This window comes from Labrus bergylta, chromosome 7, assembly GCF_963930695.1.
Source record: "Labrus bergylta chromosome 7, fLabBer1.1, whole genome shotgun sequence".
Classification (NCBI taxonomy): domain Eukaryota; kingdom Metazoa; phylum Chordata; class Actinopteri; order Labriformes; family Labridae; genus Labrus; species Labrus bergylta.
Genome location: NC_089201.1, coordinates 31673167 through 31692564, shown reverse-complemented (window position 1 = coordinate 31692564; position 19398 = coordinate 31673167). Strand labels below are relative to the sequence as shown.

The 19398-nt window shown below is 41.5% G+C and overlaps 2 protein-coding genes and 1 long non-coding RNA gene across 3 annotated transcripts in view; all 3 read right to left on the bottom strand.

Moving 5' to 3' along the window:
• Positions 1-19398, bottom strand: part of LOC136179606 (NLR family CARD domain-containing protein 3-like) — a 360535-nt gene that overhangs the window by 305045 nt on the left and 36092 nt on the right. The gene's annotated exons all lie outside the window — the stretch shown is intronic.
• LOC136179740 (electron transfer flavoprotein beta subunit lysine methyltransferase-like) lies at positions 8081-9146 on the bottom strand. The gene has a single exon (XM_065957397.1). It carries the CDS (start codon positions 9130-9132, stop codon positions 8803-8805), a length of 330 nt encoding a protein of 109 aa, XP_065813469.1. The 5' UTR covers positions 9133-9146; the 3' UTR covers positions 8081-8802.
• The window catches only part of LOC136179635 (uncharacterized), a 4921-nt gene continuing 2028 nt past the window's right edge, over positions 16506-19398 (bottom strand). Inside the window, exon 2 of the long non-coding RNA XR_010666608.1 lies at positions 16506-17440. This is a non-coding gene — a long non-coding RNA (uncharacterized lncRNA). The remainder of the gene's footprint in view (positions 17441-19398) is intronic.

Here is a 19398-nt window from a genome sequence, read left to right as displayed (position 1 = left end):
GCAGAGGCTGTGGATGTTCAGTTTTGTTTAAATAGGCAACAATATAGTTTAATCATGGTGTTTCCTGCTGTCATTCCAAACATATTAACATGTGTGGAGAATAACGTGATCTGTATGCCTTCTTTGATTGAGCCTATGTCTCCTCCTAACTTCAATAACAGCAGCCTGTTGTGTGTAACACTGGTCTCCTGGGTTAGCACGTTCTTTTCAAAGGTGTTAAATTCAGACACCGTCACAATCACCTCAGTTTTTGTCAGGCTTGGTAAATCACAATGCGTGTACTAACTTAACTTATTTGCATTTTCTCCTTTCTAGGGCAGAAACGCCCCATATTGAATATTCATTAAGTCAAACGTACTAAATGGACAATGCGTGTTTTGCTCATATGAAAGATTCAATCCTCACTGCGCACCGTTAGTAGATCAGTTAACACATTTTTTGCTGGTGGTATCAAGTTTGCACACGTTTTAAGACACACAAACCTTTAGTAAATCAGGCCCAATGAATGAGGATGGTTTTTTAATCACGTCTGGTCGCACACAGTGATGGTGACTTCTGCACCCGCGGTAATGATGGCTCATGTGTCAACATTTTATACTGGTATATTAGTTGCACCTTTGTATAAGACCCAGCCAACTTTTAAGACGAAAAAAAAACAGGTATTAAAAGTGCATCTTACACCGGATGTTACGGTACTTCAGTAAAAAAAAAAAGATCTCATTGTGTAGTCATGTTAAAAAAATTAAAAAAGACAAACAAAGAGTGGACACAACAGAAAAAATGATTGAAAGAAAACGATCACAGCAGATCTCACTAAACTTCAAGATCAGTTTAAAAGACTTCTTCCTGCAGAATCACAGAGAAGACGACTAGATACACAACCAAAGAGTCAATACTGAAATCATATTATCTTATCTATAAACATATAATACATATATATAATCCTTAGTATGTTGTTATGAGTTCAGTGACTTTCTCTGTATGATCACTGTGTGCAGGTTGATGATTAAAAACAAGAAAATCAACACATTATGGTGTTCAGGACTCTTTTTTTAGCTGGACAGTTTGGTGATTAAAAAAAGTTCTCTTACTGTGGATCTGAGGGTCCTGGTTCATTACTGAAGTTTAGAGGAAGACCTTTAGACCAGTCACTCTTCATAGAGACACAGCTGGACAGAGGAGACTCTGCTCTGTTCTCCTCTTTGTCTCCTCGATCACTCATCTTCTGATCTCCAGATTGATCAGAGGACAATAAAAGACGTTCATGCAGGTAAAACAACCTGAGGACAAAATAACAAACAGGTGAGATACAAGCAGGAAAAATGTGAAAGACAGAAATGGTCAAGTGTCCACATCTCATTACCTGATGTGATCCTTCATTTGATTTTCTCTTCCTTCCTGTCTGCCTAAGTACCTGATGCAGCACCTCAGTGCACTTTGTTTTGATCCTAACATGATTTGTCCGTCTGATCTGCCCTGAATAATGCCAATAACAAGACATTGAGTCTTAAACTTTAAACATTAAACGAACATGTTAGTATTTAACAGCAACCATGACCTTTAGGACATTTGTACAACTAGAAGTGTATAAAACAGGGTTGGAAATCAGCACTCGTCACATACGGGTGTCTTTTTGCAGTGGCGGGTGAATTTGCTCAACCTACCGACCACAGTGGCAGAGCGAGGGTCACAATGGTGCTCTATATGCTGGAATGGCTTTGCTTGGTGTAACATGATTAACAGAGCACAGACTAGCATCTCTTTAACAGCGGGTCAACCAGCTTCAGGTGTGTTTAAACTGACGCCTCGCTGTCTCAAGTCCAACATGATAAAAAGAAGCGCGCTGTGGCGTTGATTTGGGCTCAAAGGAGCAGCTGTAAATACTATAACTTCAGACATTTGTCTTGGGCTCAAAGTGCTGCACACATTCAGCGGCCTCACAGTAGAATCCATAAAAACAATAGAAAAACACATCGACATGTCAACAGAAAAGTACAGACCCATGTATAAAACACAACATATATTGCACATTACCCATATAGAGAAAAAGATATCAAAATATAAAAGCATGTAAGAACATCATGACGCCATGATGTTTCTGCTGTAAATGATGAAATGTCCAATGATGAAATGGTGAAACAGACAGTGGCTTATCTTAGAATTTATTGGGCCGAGGTCAGACAACAGCAACAGAACACAAATGGCTGACAAACTTTTCATGTTAACGGTCCTGTTATATTCTGTTAGCTGGTACAGCCTACAAATTCTTTCACCATTTGGGAACACTTCTAAAAGGCTAGAGAGGTGACATTACCTTCACTTGAAACTGTCAGATATCTACATTCAAGTCATTTAAGCTCACAACATACACTCGGCTCCTCTCCAAAAATAGATCTGCTGCTATGAGAGTCTTACACAAACTGTTACATCCACACAGACCTAAACCAATGACCCTTAGATGGTCGACAGATTTAAAATGATATATCCACAAAATGATTCAAGTGAATGATTATGTGAAAATAAATACTAACAGGCACAACCCGTACAGCAGGCTTAGATTTAAACTGAACAGAGATTACAGTACCACGCTGACATCCAGCTGAAATACAAAACTAATGTAGTTCAGCTTCCTGGGCGCTAAAACGCCCTCGGTGTCAGCTGTTTTTAGTCACTGCACTCAAACGCTATCAGTTGAAAGACGTTCAACTTTGAGAACAGCGCCACGCTGATCAATGTCACTTCTCCCTTACCGACCAATCAAACTCAAGAAGGGGCGGGACTTCTGATATCAGATTTAGTGATGTGAAAAGCAGTTCTTTTCAGTGTACTGAATCAGTAGAATCAGTTCAGTAAAGTGATTCGTTCAAAAGATTCGTTCACTGAATCGTTCAGTACTTCTCTGCAGCTCTGTCTGTGAATCAGAATTTAATAAACTGAAACACGGCCGAACGTTTAGTTCTGCTCGCCATCGTACTGAGAACAGCCGGTGGTGAATAATAAACCAATGAGCTGAGAATTTAGTTGATAAAGCTCCAGTTACAAACTGAAAGCTGCTACAACAATCACATTTATTTTCCCTGACCGTTCTGTTTAGTACGTTCAGAACACAAATCACTGACTGACTGTCTGACTGAGAGGGAGAGAGAGAGGAGGCGGAGCTCCGCTCTTCCTCTCAGTTTGTTCAGTGATTCACGTCGGAGCTGTTGTTCAGTTTGTTCAGTGAACGTGAACGAGCGAGACTGCGAGTCACCAGCCTCAGTCACACACACACACTGTACTGACTGAAACACGATTGTTAGTAGATGTTAAAGAAGATTTACTTTATTGATCTCCATGAGGGGAAATTTCAGTTTTTACACTCTGTAATCATGAACACACACACACACAGGCTGAAGTATATATATACAGACATGCACACAAACAGGATCATATGAACATGGTGGTGGGGAGGGGAGGAGGAGTCCTGACAAACAGGAAACAATACGAGAGAAACTCAAGAGTTAGGATTAAAGATCAGCCGAGGACAAAGTCCCAAAACATATCAGATAGCTTGGTGTAGTGTGTGAGTGTGTGTGTGTGTGTGTGTGTGTGTGTGTGTGTGTGTGTGTGTGAGAGTGTGTGTGAGAGTGTGTGTGTGTGAGAGTGTGTGTGTGTGTGTGTGTGTGTGTGTGTGTGTGTGTACACGAAATGTATTTTACTTGCCCCTCCCAAAGCTGAGAAAAGAGGAAGTAGTCCACATTCACAGAGCTGATCCTGCTCTGTATGTGATCAGTTTTAAAGTATTACTCAGCATGAACCTGCTTCATTAACTGATGAACCAGAGGTTTAAACAGTAAAGTCATAATAATGTTGAATTAAACTCACCCTGTCTCACACGTCTTTGTCCTTCTGCTCTGTCAACTCAAAATGGAGCCTAATCTCTGACTCTCAGAACACTTTCACTTTGGTTTCTTGGAAACCCGTATCAGCTCAGAGTTTCTCCTCCCCTTCTTCTTATTTCCTGCAACTGAAACAGTGATGACTTTTGTTAGTTCAGGTTTCTTGGTGATCGTCTCCCTCTGCTGGAATCAACGTAAAAAGCATTAATCCAAGCTAACTAGGTTTAGCAAACTAAACAAAGTGAGCTGGGATCATCTTCAGCAATAGTTGTGGTTTTCAGACCATTAAAGACTTAGTTAATAACAATCAATGTCCTTCTTTTACCTCTTTGAATCTCATAACTTAGACCCTATGCTGCTTTGTTTTTGGGTTTGATCCCTTTGTTACTATGGCAACAATAATGCTCACTAAATCCCAGGGACAGTTTGGTTTGTGTAGGGATCATCAGCCCCACATGTATAACCAGTGGCAGATTTAGTCATTTGGGGGCCCTCTGCATCTGTTGGGCAAATGTGGTGTTTCTAAACAGATGGGTCGGGACCCAAAAGTGGGTCTCAGAACCTTTTTCAGTTGGAACCGAATGTTATTCACATGTAAATAACAAATTGGAAAAGGTTGGATAGAATTATTATTTTTATATAAATTCTACTAGTATAAAGCCCAGTGGTTCAGACCATTCACAACATGAATTCTGATTTAAAAAAAGAACATAAGCAACATTAATAAAATGTCAAACATTATCAAAAGAAGAATAGAAGAAGTTCATCTAAGTGATTTAAACATTTATTTTGGCAAACATAATTTTATATTATTATCACATAAAGACTCAAATTCTACAGACACATTAAACCAAATGTTAACAAGTTTAGAACGACTAACAGATAAAAGTGAAACACATCCAGCAACAATCAGAGTTTTTAAACACACTTAAAATCTCAGAAGCACATTGTCGTCAATGACCGTGTTTAACGCACTATCGCTCTTATAGGACCAGCTCGCTGCCCTTTTCTTGTTAAAACCATTTAGTGGTTATTTGTAATGAATGAACAGGTGAAAAGTGCGCGGAAAGTCAGGCAGGTTAGTAGACCGACGGGAATGCAGTGATTTCACTCAGTCCGCCATCTTTACTGAAGACGCCGGTGTTTCGGTTTGAAGTGTGACCAATAAGAGGCGTCTTTCATTCAGCGCTCTGTGTGGTTATCTTTGTTTAGTTTTACATTAAATATATATCCAATAAGTATATTTTATCTTCCGTGTCTGATATCTGTTAACAACCACACATGCATATATAATATTTACAGTCTATGGATACTACTCGCTGCAGGACCCCTCTTGTTTATGTTGATGAGTTCAAGAGCACCAATCAGAGTCGTAATAAAAGTGCTTCTACAGAGTTTTAAGTAAAAGTACAAAAAGTGACAAAGGTGAGACATTTGTCAGTTTGAGTCTATTACAAAGGTGTTTCCTGGTTTGTTTATAGATTAATGTGCTAGGCCCGAAGAACCTCAGAGAGACTTTTTCTAGTGATTTGACTGTCCTTAGTGACATCAGCCTGGCATCTAGCTCCACTGTTAGGAATCTAGGAGTTCTATTTGATCAAGATATGTCCTTTAGCTCTCACATCAGGCAAATTTCAAGAACAGCCTATTTTCACCTTCGTAATATATCCAAGATCAGGAATATCCTGTCACAAAATGATGCAGAAAAACTAGTTCATGCATTTGTTACCTCCAGATTGGATTATTGTAACTCTCTTTTGTCAGGGTGCTCTGGTAAGTCTCTAAAGACTCTTCAACTGGTCCAGAACGCTGCAGCTCATGTACTGACTAGAACTAGGAGAAGGGACCACATTACTCCTGTGTTGGCTTCTCTGCACTGGCTCCCTATACAGTCTAGAATAGAATTCAAGATCCTTCTTCTCACTTACAAAGCTCTAAATGGCCAGGCACCATCTTATCTTAAGGAGCTACTAGTGCCGTACTGCCCCTCAAGAACATTACGGTCCCAGAGTGCAGGCCTACTGGTGGTACCTACAGTCTCTAAGTGTACTATGGGAGGTAAAGCCTTCAGTTATCAGGCTCCTCTCCTCTGGAATCGTCTTTCAGCGGGGATAAATCTTATAGTTAGGGCTGGTGCTGGTGTAGACCAGCTCTTAGTTATGCTGCTATAGGCTTAGACTACTGGGGGAACTGGCACCTTGAGCTCCTCTCTCTCTCTGTATATACAGTACATCATATTACTGCATGTATCTATCTGTTAAGCTCAGTCACTAACCACCTACTTTCCTGGGAACTCTTGAGCTCTCTTAGGCTCCTGAAGATCGTTGGTTGACGGCCCGCCAGAACAGATTTCTGCCTTTTAATAAGACAGTTTTTTCTTACCACTGTAACTTTTGCTGCTTTGCTAAAGTGTTCATGATGGATAGGCCGGGTCTTTGTAACATAACAATAAGTAAGGTCTTTTACCTGCTCTTTGTAACATAACAATGAGTAAGGTCTTTTACCTGCTTTTTGTAACATAACAATGAGTAAGGTCTTTTTACCTGCTCTTTTGTAGTGTTAACAGACAAAGAGTAAGGTATTTTACCTGCTTTTTCCTGTGTCTTGAGATAACACTTGTTATGAGTTAACGCTATACAAATAAAAATTGATTGACTGATTGATGATTACTGAAGCACCATGACTCTTGTTACTTTATTTGTAAAGGAGGAATAGTGACCATTTACCACATTACTAAATAACAGTATCACCTTTTTAAATGCTTTCTATAGTCTGATGTTGTTTATTGGTGATTACAGTTGATTGATCAGTTAATATTATCAGGAAAATGGAGGAACTACAGCATGTTGGGGCTCTTCAGGCAGCTGGTCATGAGGTTACAGACTTTGGAGGAATAATGGAATTTTTTTAATTCATTACATGCATATATCTTTGAATAAATAAAAGATAGGAAGAAGATGAGGGTGTGTGAAGGAGATCCAGCAGAAGTTCAAACTCCTGACTGAAATTCCTCTCTGACAAATCAAAGTATTCCAGTAAAGTCAAAGTAGGCCTATCTGTACTGAAGCTCCATGAAGGAGACTAATCAGACCTTTAAAGACTTTAACACTAACATGTGATCCATGTCACAGCTGTTTTATAGAAATATGATTATTATCTTTGCATGAACTTTCAGATTTCAACTCCATCACCGCCAACACCAGAACATTTGGAACAATCAGCAGAATCCAAACATTTGTACTCTTGTTTCAAATTATCCAATTTGTTTTTTATTGATCTTATCTGTAAGTTTTATTTCCCAACAGCAAGACTTAAATGTGCAGTAAACCTCTCGGGGGCTCAACGTCAAAACTGAGAAACATCCTGTTTAGTTGGTCAATCTATGTCATATTTACTTATATTCTGACACATTATAGACTAAATAATATCCTTACAACAGAAGACAGGTCTCAGTATGCTTGAATATAATCTATAAATAATATTAAACATTTGAATATTTCTTGAAGACGATTCAGAGCAGGACATGAACGTCCTCACTGATTATTATTATGTCCCTGAACGCAGCAGTCAGAGCCACCTACATGTGAAAACGTTGAGTAGTAATAATACATTACAGTTCCTGTTTTCAGTCTGCTCACTTGTCTGAAAAATAAAACTGATGGCGCCACCTGCTGGACAAAGATTCAAAGCTTGATCCAAACAGCAGCCGAGCTCTTATCCAGCTGCTTCAAAGTGAGCAGCCTGATGACTCTGCTGGAGCCAGATTCACACGTAGCCCCGGCCGGGTCACACTCCTGTTCAGGTTTGATCTCTAAAGAGAGAGAAACTGGTCTGTAAGGCATTCAGATATAAACTACTGTAGGGTAGAGGTCACCGAGGGGCGGGCTGGAACAAAGAAAGATCAGTTGTAGTCTGTCTGTTGATGTCTCAGTATTTTTGCTGTCTTTCTTTTCTTATTGTATTTTGTCGTTGCTGTCCTGACCTTGTCTGTTTGTTTTTTCTGTGCCTTATTTGTCATGTATATGTCACCAGTTTGTCATGCTATTGCACCTCATTAAATGAATGAATGAATAAAAACCATTCCTGAGATAATCCACTGCTGGTACGGAGGTGCTCTCTGCCTCCTGTGTGTGAACAAAGAGTGTGTGTGTGTTTGAAGATACAAGTATATCCATCTCACATAGAATTGTGTTTGTCTTTGATTGAAATGGGGGCGGCAGTTGCGGTAGAGGGTCGCCGGTTCAAGTCCCTGGCCTGGTAGCTGGAGAGGTGCCAGTCCACTTCCTGAGCACTGCTGCCCTTGAGCAAGGCACTGAACCCCAAAACTGCTCTGGAGCGCTCGCTGTGGGCCGCCCCCTCACTCTGAGACCTCTCCATTAATGCATGTCCACAGGATCCTGTTTGTTCATGTGTGTGTTCATGTTTATTAAACAGAGTGATTCATAAAGGATCAATTCAAAATGAAATATGAAACACACATTGTGAGTGTGTGTAGTTGTCAAACTGAAAGCAGACATCACAGCCGTTTTTACATCTGCACTCCTGAAAACATGGAAATCATTTGAGGAGGACTGCTCCTGACTGCAGACGCAGCACTGAGGGAATGCTACTTTCAACATCAGGCTACTTTTAGAAAATGACCAACCCTGCCTTTAAGCGTGATATTGATTTGAGGTCATATCGCCCCGCCCTGCTAACCAGGCTACCGGAGCAGCAGCAGCACGGCGCCATGCTTCCTCTCCTGAACACAGACAGAAGAGAGGGAGTTGTTTTGATACAGCTGATCATTCAAATATCTAAAAGAAGTGATCATTCAGATTGGGAAATGTACCAACCTTCCTTGTTTGTGTGACTTTCAAATAAAACAGAGTCCTCTCAACCTCACACAGTCCATGTTTTCTTCAAGAATAATTTTCTCAGGTGTTCAGAGTTCAGGTGTGTAGCTCCAGACGCCGCTGCAGCTCAGGCCGTAGTTCTCCTCTCTCACACTGTCGGGCAGCTCAAACTGAGCCAGCGGCCTCAGGAGGCGTCGGATGGCGTGCTCCTCAAACTGAGCTCTTCCTGGATCTCCGATCAGGACTTTGGTGCCGTGGGTCTCCATGCAGCGGTTCAACCAGCTGTGCAGGCTGGTGGCGAGGGACTGGTCGTAGAACATGTCGCCCAGCAGGATCAGGTGGAAGGCGGCGGGCGGTGAACCGATGATGTTGTGGGTGAGACACACAGGAGGCTGCAGGCCGTTCAGCTCACTGTTCATGTGCGTTGCCACGGCTGCCACTGGAACACAAACAGGCGGGTTAACACGTCACAGGGTTAGGCTTCAAGGAATCATGGTGTTCATGTGTTTCTTTTAATCACAGCAGTCTATATACAGGGTTCACACTCTTTTCCAGGGATCATTTTCCAGGACTTTTCCAGGACATTTTCAGCCATGATGGAGCTGGTATGACAGTCCGTGATCGTGCCACGCCAATATTAAGTGTAGTCTTTAACAAGGTTAATCACACCCACTGTGAGCTACCGCTTCAACGGTTAAACATTTAATATCATGTTAAGGTCCATTTTTTACACTTAACAACGCAGTATTATATTTGAAGAGACAATGCTAGCAAACAAGAAACTTTCAATGGATTCTTGTTCCTCGTGTCCCTGGCTGTACCCCTGAGAAGTTTCAGCAGATTTTACTGGAGACTTTTTTAAATTATTAAAGTTGAATTCTGGTCAAATTGCATAGAGACGCTGATATTTTAGAACATTTTAATTCATTTTTCTAAAAAACAAGAAACTTTCAATGGAAAGGTCTTCTGGTTTCTGTTTGTAGTTCATTTAAAGTCCCCATGATACTGACAGCAGGCAGAACATTATCTGCACTGAGGACCACCTCCCACAGACGGGATTCTGACAATGATTTGTTTGTCTTAAGAACCAGATACATGCAGTAAAAAAGTCTGTTCTAGATAAAAACTCATTTACAGCCACAGATCTGCTCGACTCTGTCACAAAAGCTGATGATTGTTAGATTCCCTGCATTCCTGAAACGCATCACAAACGATCGACCCGGCCTCCATGGAGGACAGACCTGACAAAGCTTCACTTTTCATTTCTTACAGATCTGCACAAGGATGCAGCCTTTAGTGGACACTCGATGAACTGCAGGATTTTGCACCTCAGCATCGGCTTCATTTTTAAAGACCGGAGGTTTCTGCTTAGTTTGACAAAGTGCAGTCTGAAAGCAAACCGAACCAAATGAAAAATGCAGCAATGTTGCAGCTCAATGATAAATGGATTGAGCTTGTAAAGCGCTTTTCTGGTCTTCTGAAGACTCAAAGCGCTTTTTACACCGCAGGTGACACCTACACATTCACACCCTGATGGTAGAGACTGCTGAGTAAAGAGACCATCAGAAATAACTAATCCCTTTCATAGACACACATACGCCACTGATGAAGCAGCGAGAGCAATTCAGGGTTCAGCGTCTTGCCCAAGGACACGTCGGAGATCTGGCTGCAGGAGCTCGGGATTGAACCCCCAAACCTTCCGGTTGAGAGACGACCGACTCTACCAACCGAGCCACAGCCGCCCCTGAATCGCCCAAAATTTCATACGTTAAAATGAAATAATGTTGAGCTCCATCACAGCTTTTTGACTTCTTGCGTCAACCATCTGAGACCTCAGCCAACCACACGAGAGAAAAACCTTCCACCCGTTGACGACATACAGCGAATGTTTTAATGTTCCTATCAAAATAAGAGCCTGAAAATGTGTCCATGCTGTGATGTCATGATGTGAGTAAATAACACAGTAGAGTAAGAGATGAATGAATGCTTACTAGGGTCGATGTCGTTAGCCACTACATGAGCGGCACCGCACAGAATGGCGGCGATGGCGGAGGCTCCGCAGCCGCTGCCCAGATCCAGAACGGTCTGACCCCGACACACTGCGGGGTGGTCCAGGAGAAACCTGAACACAGAGACAGAAACAAACAAAACAGCTGTTTAGGTTTGTGAAACCAACGAGACGCCAGAGTCACTTCCTGCTCCGTCCCACAGGTCGGAATCAAACCTACGGTCTCTGCACATTGTGGCCCTCGAGCTAACCACTAGGCCATCGCCACCCCTTTATCTTAATGTCTTTGTTGCATAATTTCAACGTATTGAAGCGACTGCTCAAACTAATCTTTAAATGACAGTGAGCCTTTGTCCCAGGCGTCTGATGTGTTAGAAGTCCTTCACTAAAAGGTGGCTAAGGTCCTGGACCTCCTGACAACACTAAAGATCTGCACTGAGCAGCCGCTGAAGTCCTGAAGTCAAACACTGGAGCTCAGAGAGTTTAGTGAGAACAATAGAGAAGACGAGGGAACCAGCTGAACAATTGACTCAGGACTTTTGCTATTATATCGTTATTAAGACGTCTCCTACTGAGCCAAGACACATGCACATTTCAAAAAATAAATCAACCTGTAGTTGGTCCGAACTTCATGGTGTCACGTCCAACACGTCTTTATGACTTCATTCTCGGTTTGGGAGGCGTGGTCTCATTGGACAAATCATCATTATCATCTTATTTCATTAAAACTTCATTAAAGATAGAGTCGGTATCTTTTCTAAATAAAATACAGACTTCTCCTAAAGCTGCTCCATTGTCCCTTCTGGGCCTCCGTACATGTGTGGTGGTGACTGGGTCTGCAGAGACTCTGTCCTCTCACTGGATTTTACTGTTCTGCTTTGTTCTGGTTGACTCAGGATGTTTCTGGGCGGAGCTGGTGTGTTTTGTAGTGTCTCATCTGTATGCATGTACCTTATATTCTCTAATAATCAACATTTATGTCAAGTAGTCATGCTGCATAATCATATGTATCTCAGTAAACTGTATCTTAATAAACTGAAACTGCGCCTCAGGGTAAAAATGCATTTAGCAGAGCACACAGGAAGGAGCCCTCAGGGGAGGGTGAAAGAAAGTTCAGTACAGCAATACAGAAAGGTGAATCCTTAAAGTTACCAATAAAGATGAAGTTGAACAGATCAGATGGTGAAAAGAGGGCGTGAAGAAGCTTGTCCCCACGCCCCTGCAAAGCCATACATACTGTAATCTTTGTCTGTTTTAGTCTCTTCAGTTGAAGGGCTCACTGCTTTATGACTCCATGAATACAGCTTCCTGTGCTCATGTTCTTTGGCCTCCAGGTCCGGTCTCTGAAGAGGACTTTGCAAACTTTAAGGACTACAATTACACCGTGAAGAAAACAGAAAATAGATTCAGAACTTCAAAATGTTGCGGCTTCATTGGGTTCGGATGTAGGTTTAATCTGGGTCCAAATTTGATACAAAAAGTCACTACAGTTTCCTCCAGACAATGACAGCGCACAGGTGAGTGGAGGAGTGGATACAGTTCAGTGATTGGACGAGATTCAAACCGGCGAATATGACGGACGTGGACGTAGCAGCAAAGAAGAGAAAATATAATCAGAGTGAGGAGAAACACCACAATCATTGTTCATTTTAACTGCATTAAAGTTCATATTTTAACACCATATTTATCGACTTTAAAGGTCACATATTCTGCTAAACCCACTCCCCCATGTTCCTCTAACTCTAACATGTGTCTCTAGTCCGTCTACAAACCCCCCAATGATGAGAAAAGTCCATCCTCTCCGTCTTCTGCCTGCTCCACTTTTCAGAAAATGTGTGCTCAAACAGGCCGTTTGGAGATGTTCCCTTCATGACATCACAAAGGGCAGTAGCCCCTCCCCCAGGTGGGTGACACTCCCACAGCTAGGTGTTTGTTCTGCCCTCTGAGGCCGCGATCACACCGAGACGCGCCGCTGCAGACGCGGGCGCTCATAAATACATTTATTTCGTTTAGATTTCCAAGGTAATTCTAATTAGAGGAAACCATGGACCTAACTTCATATTACTTTACTGGAAATGTATTCAAGAAATGAGCAGCTATTTATCACCTGCTTCTCTGGAAATAGCAGAATATAATTTCTCGGTGATCATTTTGTGGTGAATTGTGATTTCATTTCAAATAAATGATTTGATAATTGTCACCTACTTACCATGAAATTTGGGGGTAATTTCAAAGAAATTGGAAAAAACAGTTACTTACCAATTAGGACTTGCTTACAATTAAGATCGGGCATTATTTCAAAGAGGTTACGTGCTAATTTTCACTCAATTGTCATGAAATTCAGGGGTAATTTCAATGAAATCAAAAAAAAGTTTGTCTAATTATCACCTAATTACGACAAAATTTGCGGACCTGTAAAGTGTTACCTAGATTTTTGTACAATTCAAAGTGTACATATCATTTTCCAGTAACTTTGACATTTGTCGTTTGAATGATTTACAACGGGGATGTAAAGCAGCTGTGCACCAACAGCTGTTAGTGACGTCACTACTAAAGAGGTGAAAGGTGAATGAAACAGGTATATTAGAGATCTCACCGTGACAGCGCCTGTCCTCCGGGCCAGTAGATCGCCCAGTACGGGTCCTCGTAGGGCCACAGTTCGGGTCTCTCCGTCCAGAATCTGCAGCTGGGAGTGAACAGCCTCAGTCTGAGCTCCGGGGTGAGGCTCTGCTCTCCGACCACCTCCGTGTTTTCACCGATAAATCTGCGGCTGTGAGACACACACCTCCGTCTGAATGCTGTGAACGACCCTTTAACACACCTGCTCCATGTAGAGGACTTAAAGAGTCCAAACATGACCAGTTAGCCACGGAGCTACTCGTCAGAGCCCTTCTTATGTCTCTGTCACCTTCTGTCGTTTTTTAACATCTTAAAACCCGATAAGAAATGAAAACGCACAACTTTCTTCTTCGTTGGCTGGCATCCAAAAAGTTGCATTACTGCCATCTGCTGGATTTAATTATTACTCACATTCCTAAATCCTCCTCAATAAACCTGTTCTCAAGAGAGATTTAAACAAGCATCTTCGTCCTCTCCCTCTCTCCCCACACTCCAAAATACTTTTTACATCTCTTCTTACGAATCCCTCTCTCTCCATTTCTGACATCATGTTCTGTCTATGTGCTACATACTGTCTACATTTAATAACTACATGTTCAACTGTTTCTGCTAGATTGCATATCTCACAAAGACCAGATGAATGTTTTCCAGTGATATGTAGAGAGCTATTTAAATGACTGTGACTGATTCTTAACCTGGACATTACGACCTCCTCTCTTCTGTTGCTCCCTCTGTATTTTACTTTATCTATTTCCCTCTGAATTGAATATAAATGTCTTCCCTTTGTCTGATTGTTCCGATATTGTTGCCATTCCTGTTTGATTTTACTCCATGTGACTCGTTTCCCCTCTGACTGAGATCATTTGATGTTAATATCAATCCTCTCTTTCTTTACAGCTTCCTTTGCCAACCTGTCCACCTTTTCATTTCCTGCTATACCTGAATGTGCTGGAACCCACATGAACATCACATCTGTCCCCTGTTTAACCACCTGGGAATGTGTAAATATGATTTCATATAATACATCTTGACGACTGTGAGATGATCCTGATTGAATACTGTATAAAGCGCTGACTGAATCACTGCATATCAGCACTTTCCTTCCTTTCATTTGCTCAACACATTCTAATGCAACTAAAATGGCGTACAACTCTACTGTGTACATGTTCAGGAAATCTGACGTTCTCTTCACTACTTCAACCTTGAACCTTTTGGGATAAACGCAGCTGATCCTGTTGCATTTGTCACAGGGTCTTTAGATCCATCTGTGAATACTTGTACATGATCTCCATATCTCTGTTCTATGTGTTCATAGAATTCACTCACTAAATCAACATTTCTTTTCCTTTCCTTTATCTTTAGTAACTCCAAGTCTACTTCAGCTGTCTCAAGCATCCACATTGGAACTGGTGGCCATAAAACAGTTGGACTGATATCCTTGTCATACACTCCCATATCTCTCGCCACTCTATCCCCTATCCATCCAAAACTGGACTTAATTGTTCTCTCTTTTTCCCAGCAATCCTTTAACACTGATTTTGTTGGGTGACTATCTCCATGTCCTCTCAAGTTCAGCCAATAATTAGCTAATAGCTGTTTCCTCCTTAAACATAGTGGCATCTCTCCTACTTCTACCTGAAGTGCACATATTGGAGATGATTTCACTGCCCCAATACATATCCTAAGAGCCTGTGCCTGAATCATTTCTAACTTTGCAAGTGTTGTCTTTGCTGCAGATCCATATACCACACTCCCATACTCAATCCTAGTTCTAATTAACGCCACATATATATATTTTAAGGCAGCAACATCAGCTCCCCAATCCATTCCTACAAGACATCTCATTACATTTATTACTTTTTTGTAATAAAAAGAAAAGGAGCTTCATAACAACAGGAATGGAAGTGGAAGAGGTTGAATAAAAAAGGGAAATAAATAAATAGATAAATAAATAAAGAGATAAAATAAGGTTAGTAACTCTCGCGCTAAGTGACCCAGATAAATGATTAGTCTTTTCACTTAGTGGAAGTTACTAACAAAAGAACAAATGCTGCATGAGAGAAGGTGACAGGTCAGAGGAGAAAACACCAAGATGAAGTTTGATAATAAGTTCAGTGCAAAAAATAACAACGCATCACGGCACAAAAGCCAGAAGTATCTGCTCCACAATTTCACCCTTGAACATTTACAGCGTGGTCGGGGGCACAGCTCTCTCTGGGGGATTAATCAAACAGTGACGCTCTCCCAACAGAACAAGCTGGACCAAACGGATCAGTGCGCTCTTTTGAACTTACTGCAGAGCGCACGCTTCACCAAATCATCTAATAATGCAAAACCAGCCATGATGTAACATTTCAAAGTAACGCCTGTCACAGACGACTTTTTAAGGTTTTCACACCAATTAGGCAACGGGTCTGTTTCAAACCACACAAAATCACTTATTTTGTGTTTTGAATTTCAAAAAACTGGGAACATGCATCTAGGTTGAGATGGATTCTGGCGTGCTGTGACACTCGTGGTGCTTTTTATTTGTAGTTTCAATGTTCTACCTCTAGATTCTGTGTGTAAGCATGCTCAGAGCTCTGCTTATATTTACACACATTTCTAAGTAAAAGAACAAGTTGATAAATTCCACTCTTTGTGTGGGAATGTTCTTACACACTCATTACTCACAGATCCGTGCTCACACACTGTTGATAGATGAGCCCCCTGATTTTGTGCTTCAAACGTTCGTACACACGGTTTAAGCACATATCTGTTAGTGAATGAGGCCCATTATCTTTTGTTTCTCTGCAATCACGTTCAACTGGATGCTTCATTATAGAGAGCGTAATGCTGCAGCTCCCCCTGGTGGTGAACCTGTGTCAGTGCTATGTGAGTCCTTAAGACGTGATCATGTGAAAGCCTCCCCCAGTTTGAAGCAAAGAAATAAATAATTTTACAATCTTTAAAAATCAGATATATTTATACAATTTACTATATTTATTTAATACCACATTCTACTCTAATTCTGTGTAGAAGCAGCATGTTTGTGTGGACAATATCACACTGTGGAGCTGAATGAAATGTGAGTCTGTCTCAGAACACTTTCACTAACAGAGACCGCACCTTTACTGATTGAAATAAAGAGTAAGAGTCAGGTGAGGGGGGAGAAGGACAAATGTGTGGATCTTTGTGGAAAACAAAGTTTTATTTCAAATACAAGCGGAGAAGAAAATTACAGAGAGCAGACAGAGAAATAATCTCTTCAGATCGATCAGTCTGGGAGAAAACTGTGGAAACAGTGACACCTGCTGGCAGAAAGCAGTGATAGCAGCAACAGAACCTAAACATGAATTATTATTCAAATAAAACCCTCCACAGATTGAATTTATTTCTATTTAAAATCCTGAGATAATAAAAACAGAAGGTTCAAACATCAAAGTGTAATAAACATCAGAAGTTAAAAATAAAGATAGTTTGATAACGTGTCCGTTGTTACCCTGACATGATGAATGAATATCAATGATTGAGTCTGCATGTTATTCAGCTCTTTTTATATCATCTCATATTACATCAAATATTCAGGTGCTGACTCTGCACCTGGATCCAGACATCCTGTTTGTAGTTCTTTTAAAAACTCAGTGAAGCCTCCTCTTTGTTTTGATCCAACAAAGAGACGACTGATTTATTATCAGACGACCAACGACTCGTGGTTAAAAGCAAAACTTCACACTTTAACTTGCACAGGTGGAATCAACTTCTACTGTTATCTGTGAATATGAGTCAATGAATAACCTGCACCACTACACATGTCCACAGGGTGGCGCTGCAACAGAAACATTTATATCCAAATCAAAGAGTTCATCTTCGGTCGTTGAGTCATGAAGCAGTTTAAATTCAGAATATGAGAATAGAAAAATGTCCGAGGTCATGGTCCTGTGTGTGACGGTGGAGCTGATCTCAGAGCAGCTCAGACTGCAGCACTGAGAGTCATCTGCGCTGTGATTGGTCCGTCAGTCTCCCAGTAACACAGCCCAGTTAAAGACTCACCAACACACCAGCTGCTGCTTCCAGCTCTGTGATCAGCAGGATCCTCTCTTTAAAGACTCCTCCTCCAGCTGTTGATATAAAAAGAGATAAATGAGAGATTAGACTCTGAGAGAGACTTCATGATTGTTCTGATCATATAATATCATCGTTATCATGATTATTCTGATTATCAGTGATACAGAACATCCAGTATGAAGAGCAGCAGGGACTTCAGTCCTGCTCAGAAGTGAAGTGGGCGTGGAAAGTAGCACACCACCTTTCAGCTCTCGTGGTCACTCGTGTTGGTGACTTGAAGCTGAAAGGGACAGAGAGTCCTTGAAGGCATCATCGTGTCAGAGACAGTTGAGTAATGTGTTTACTGAGAGTCCTTGAAGGCATCATCGTGTCACAGACAGTTGAGTGACGTGCTTACCGAGAGTCCTTGAAGGCATCGTCACGTGTTTACCGAGAGTCCTTGAGGCATCGTCACGTCACAGACAGTTGAGTGATGTGTTTACTGAGTGTCCTTGAAGGCATCATCATCATGTCACAGACAGTTGAGTGATGTGTTTACTGAGTGTCCTTGAAGGCATCATCATCATGTCACAGACAGTTGAGTGATGTGTTTACTGAGTGTCCTTGAAGGCATCATCATCATGTCACAGACAGTTGAGTGATGTGTTTACTGAGTGTCCTTGAAGGCATCATCATCATGTCACAGACAGTTGAGTGATGTGTTTACAGAGAGTCCTTGAAGGCATCATCATGTCACAGACAGTTGAATGATGTGTTTACTGAGAGTCCTTGAAGGCATCATCATGTCACAGACAGTTGAGTGATGTGTTTACTGAGTGTCCTTGAAGGCATCATCATGTCAGAGACAGTTGAGTGATGTGTTTACTGAGAGTCCTTGAAGGCATCATCATCATGTCACAGACAGTTGAGTGATGTGTTTCCTGAGAGTCCTTGAAGGCATCATCATGTCAGAGACAGTTGAGTGACGTGTTTACTGAGAGTCCTTGAAGGCATCATCATGTCACAGACAGTTGAGTGACGTGTTTACTGAGAGTCCTTGAAGGCATCATCATGTCACAGACAGTTGAGTGACGTGTTTACTGAGAGTCCTTGAAGGCATCATTATGTCACAGACAGTTGAGTGATGTGTTTACTGAGTGTCCTTGAAGGCATCATCATGTCAGAGACAGTTGAGTGATGTGTTTACTGAGAGTCCTTGAAGGCATCATCATCATGTCACAGACAGTTGAGTGATGTGTTTCCTGAGAGTCCTTGAAGGCATCATCATGTCACAGACAGTTGAGTGACGTGTTTACTGAGAGTCCTTGAAGGCATCATCATGTCACAGACAGTTGAGTGACGTGTTTACTGAGAGTCCTTGAAGGCATCATCATATCAGAGACAGTTGAGTGACGTGTTTACTGAGAGTCCTTGAAGGCATCATCATCATCATGTCACAGACAGTTGAGTGACGTGTTTACTGAGAGTCCTTGAAGGCATCATCACGTCACAGACAGTTGAGTGATGTGTTTACTGAGAGTCCTTGAAGGCATCATCACGTCACAGACAGTTGAGTGACGTGTTTACCGAGAGTCCTTGAAGGCATCATCACGTCACAGACAGTTGAGTGACGTGTTTACTGAGAGTCCTTGAAGGCATCATCACGTCACAGACAGTTGAGTGATGTGTTTACTGAGAGTCCTTGAAGGCATCATCATGTCACAGACAGTTGAGTGATGTGTTTACTGTTGATTCATGTAAACTGTGTTTAAATCTAGCAGCAGCAGTTTCTGATTTTCTCTGCCTTTTGGGACAGAAATAACAGCAGACATTAAACACACCTTAAAGAGTTATTTCCACCTGGATGAACTGCAGTGTCTCACAGGTGTGCTGTGTGTAATCTGTCCCTGTGTGTGTTACGAGCCTTGTGGAAGAACAATGTGAACCTGTCTGTGTCTGTGCATCTCACCATCTTACTAATGGAGCCTTTAAATAGCATGGAAATACTGCACCATGACTTTAGAGCAGGTTT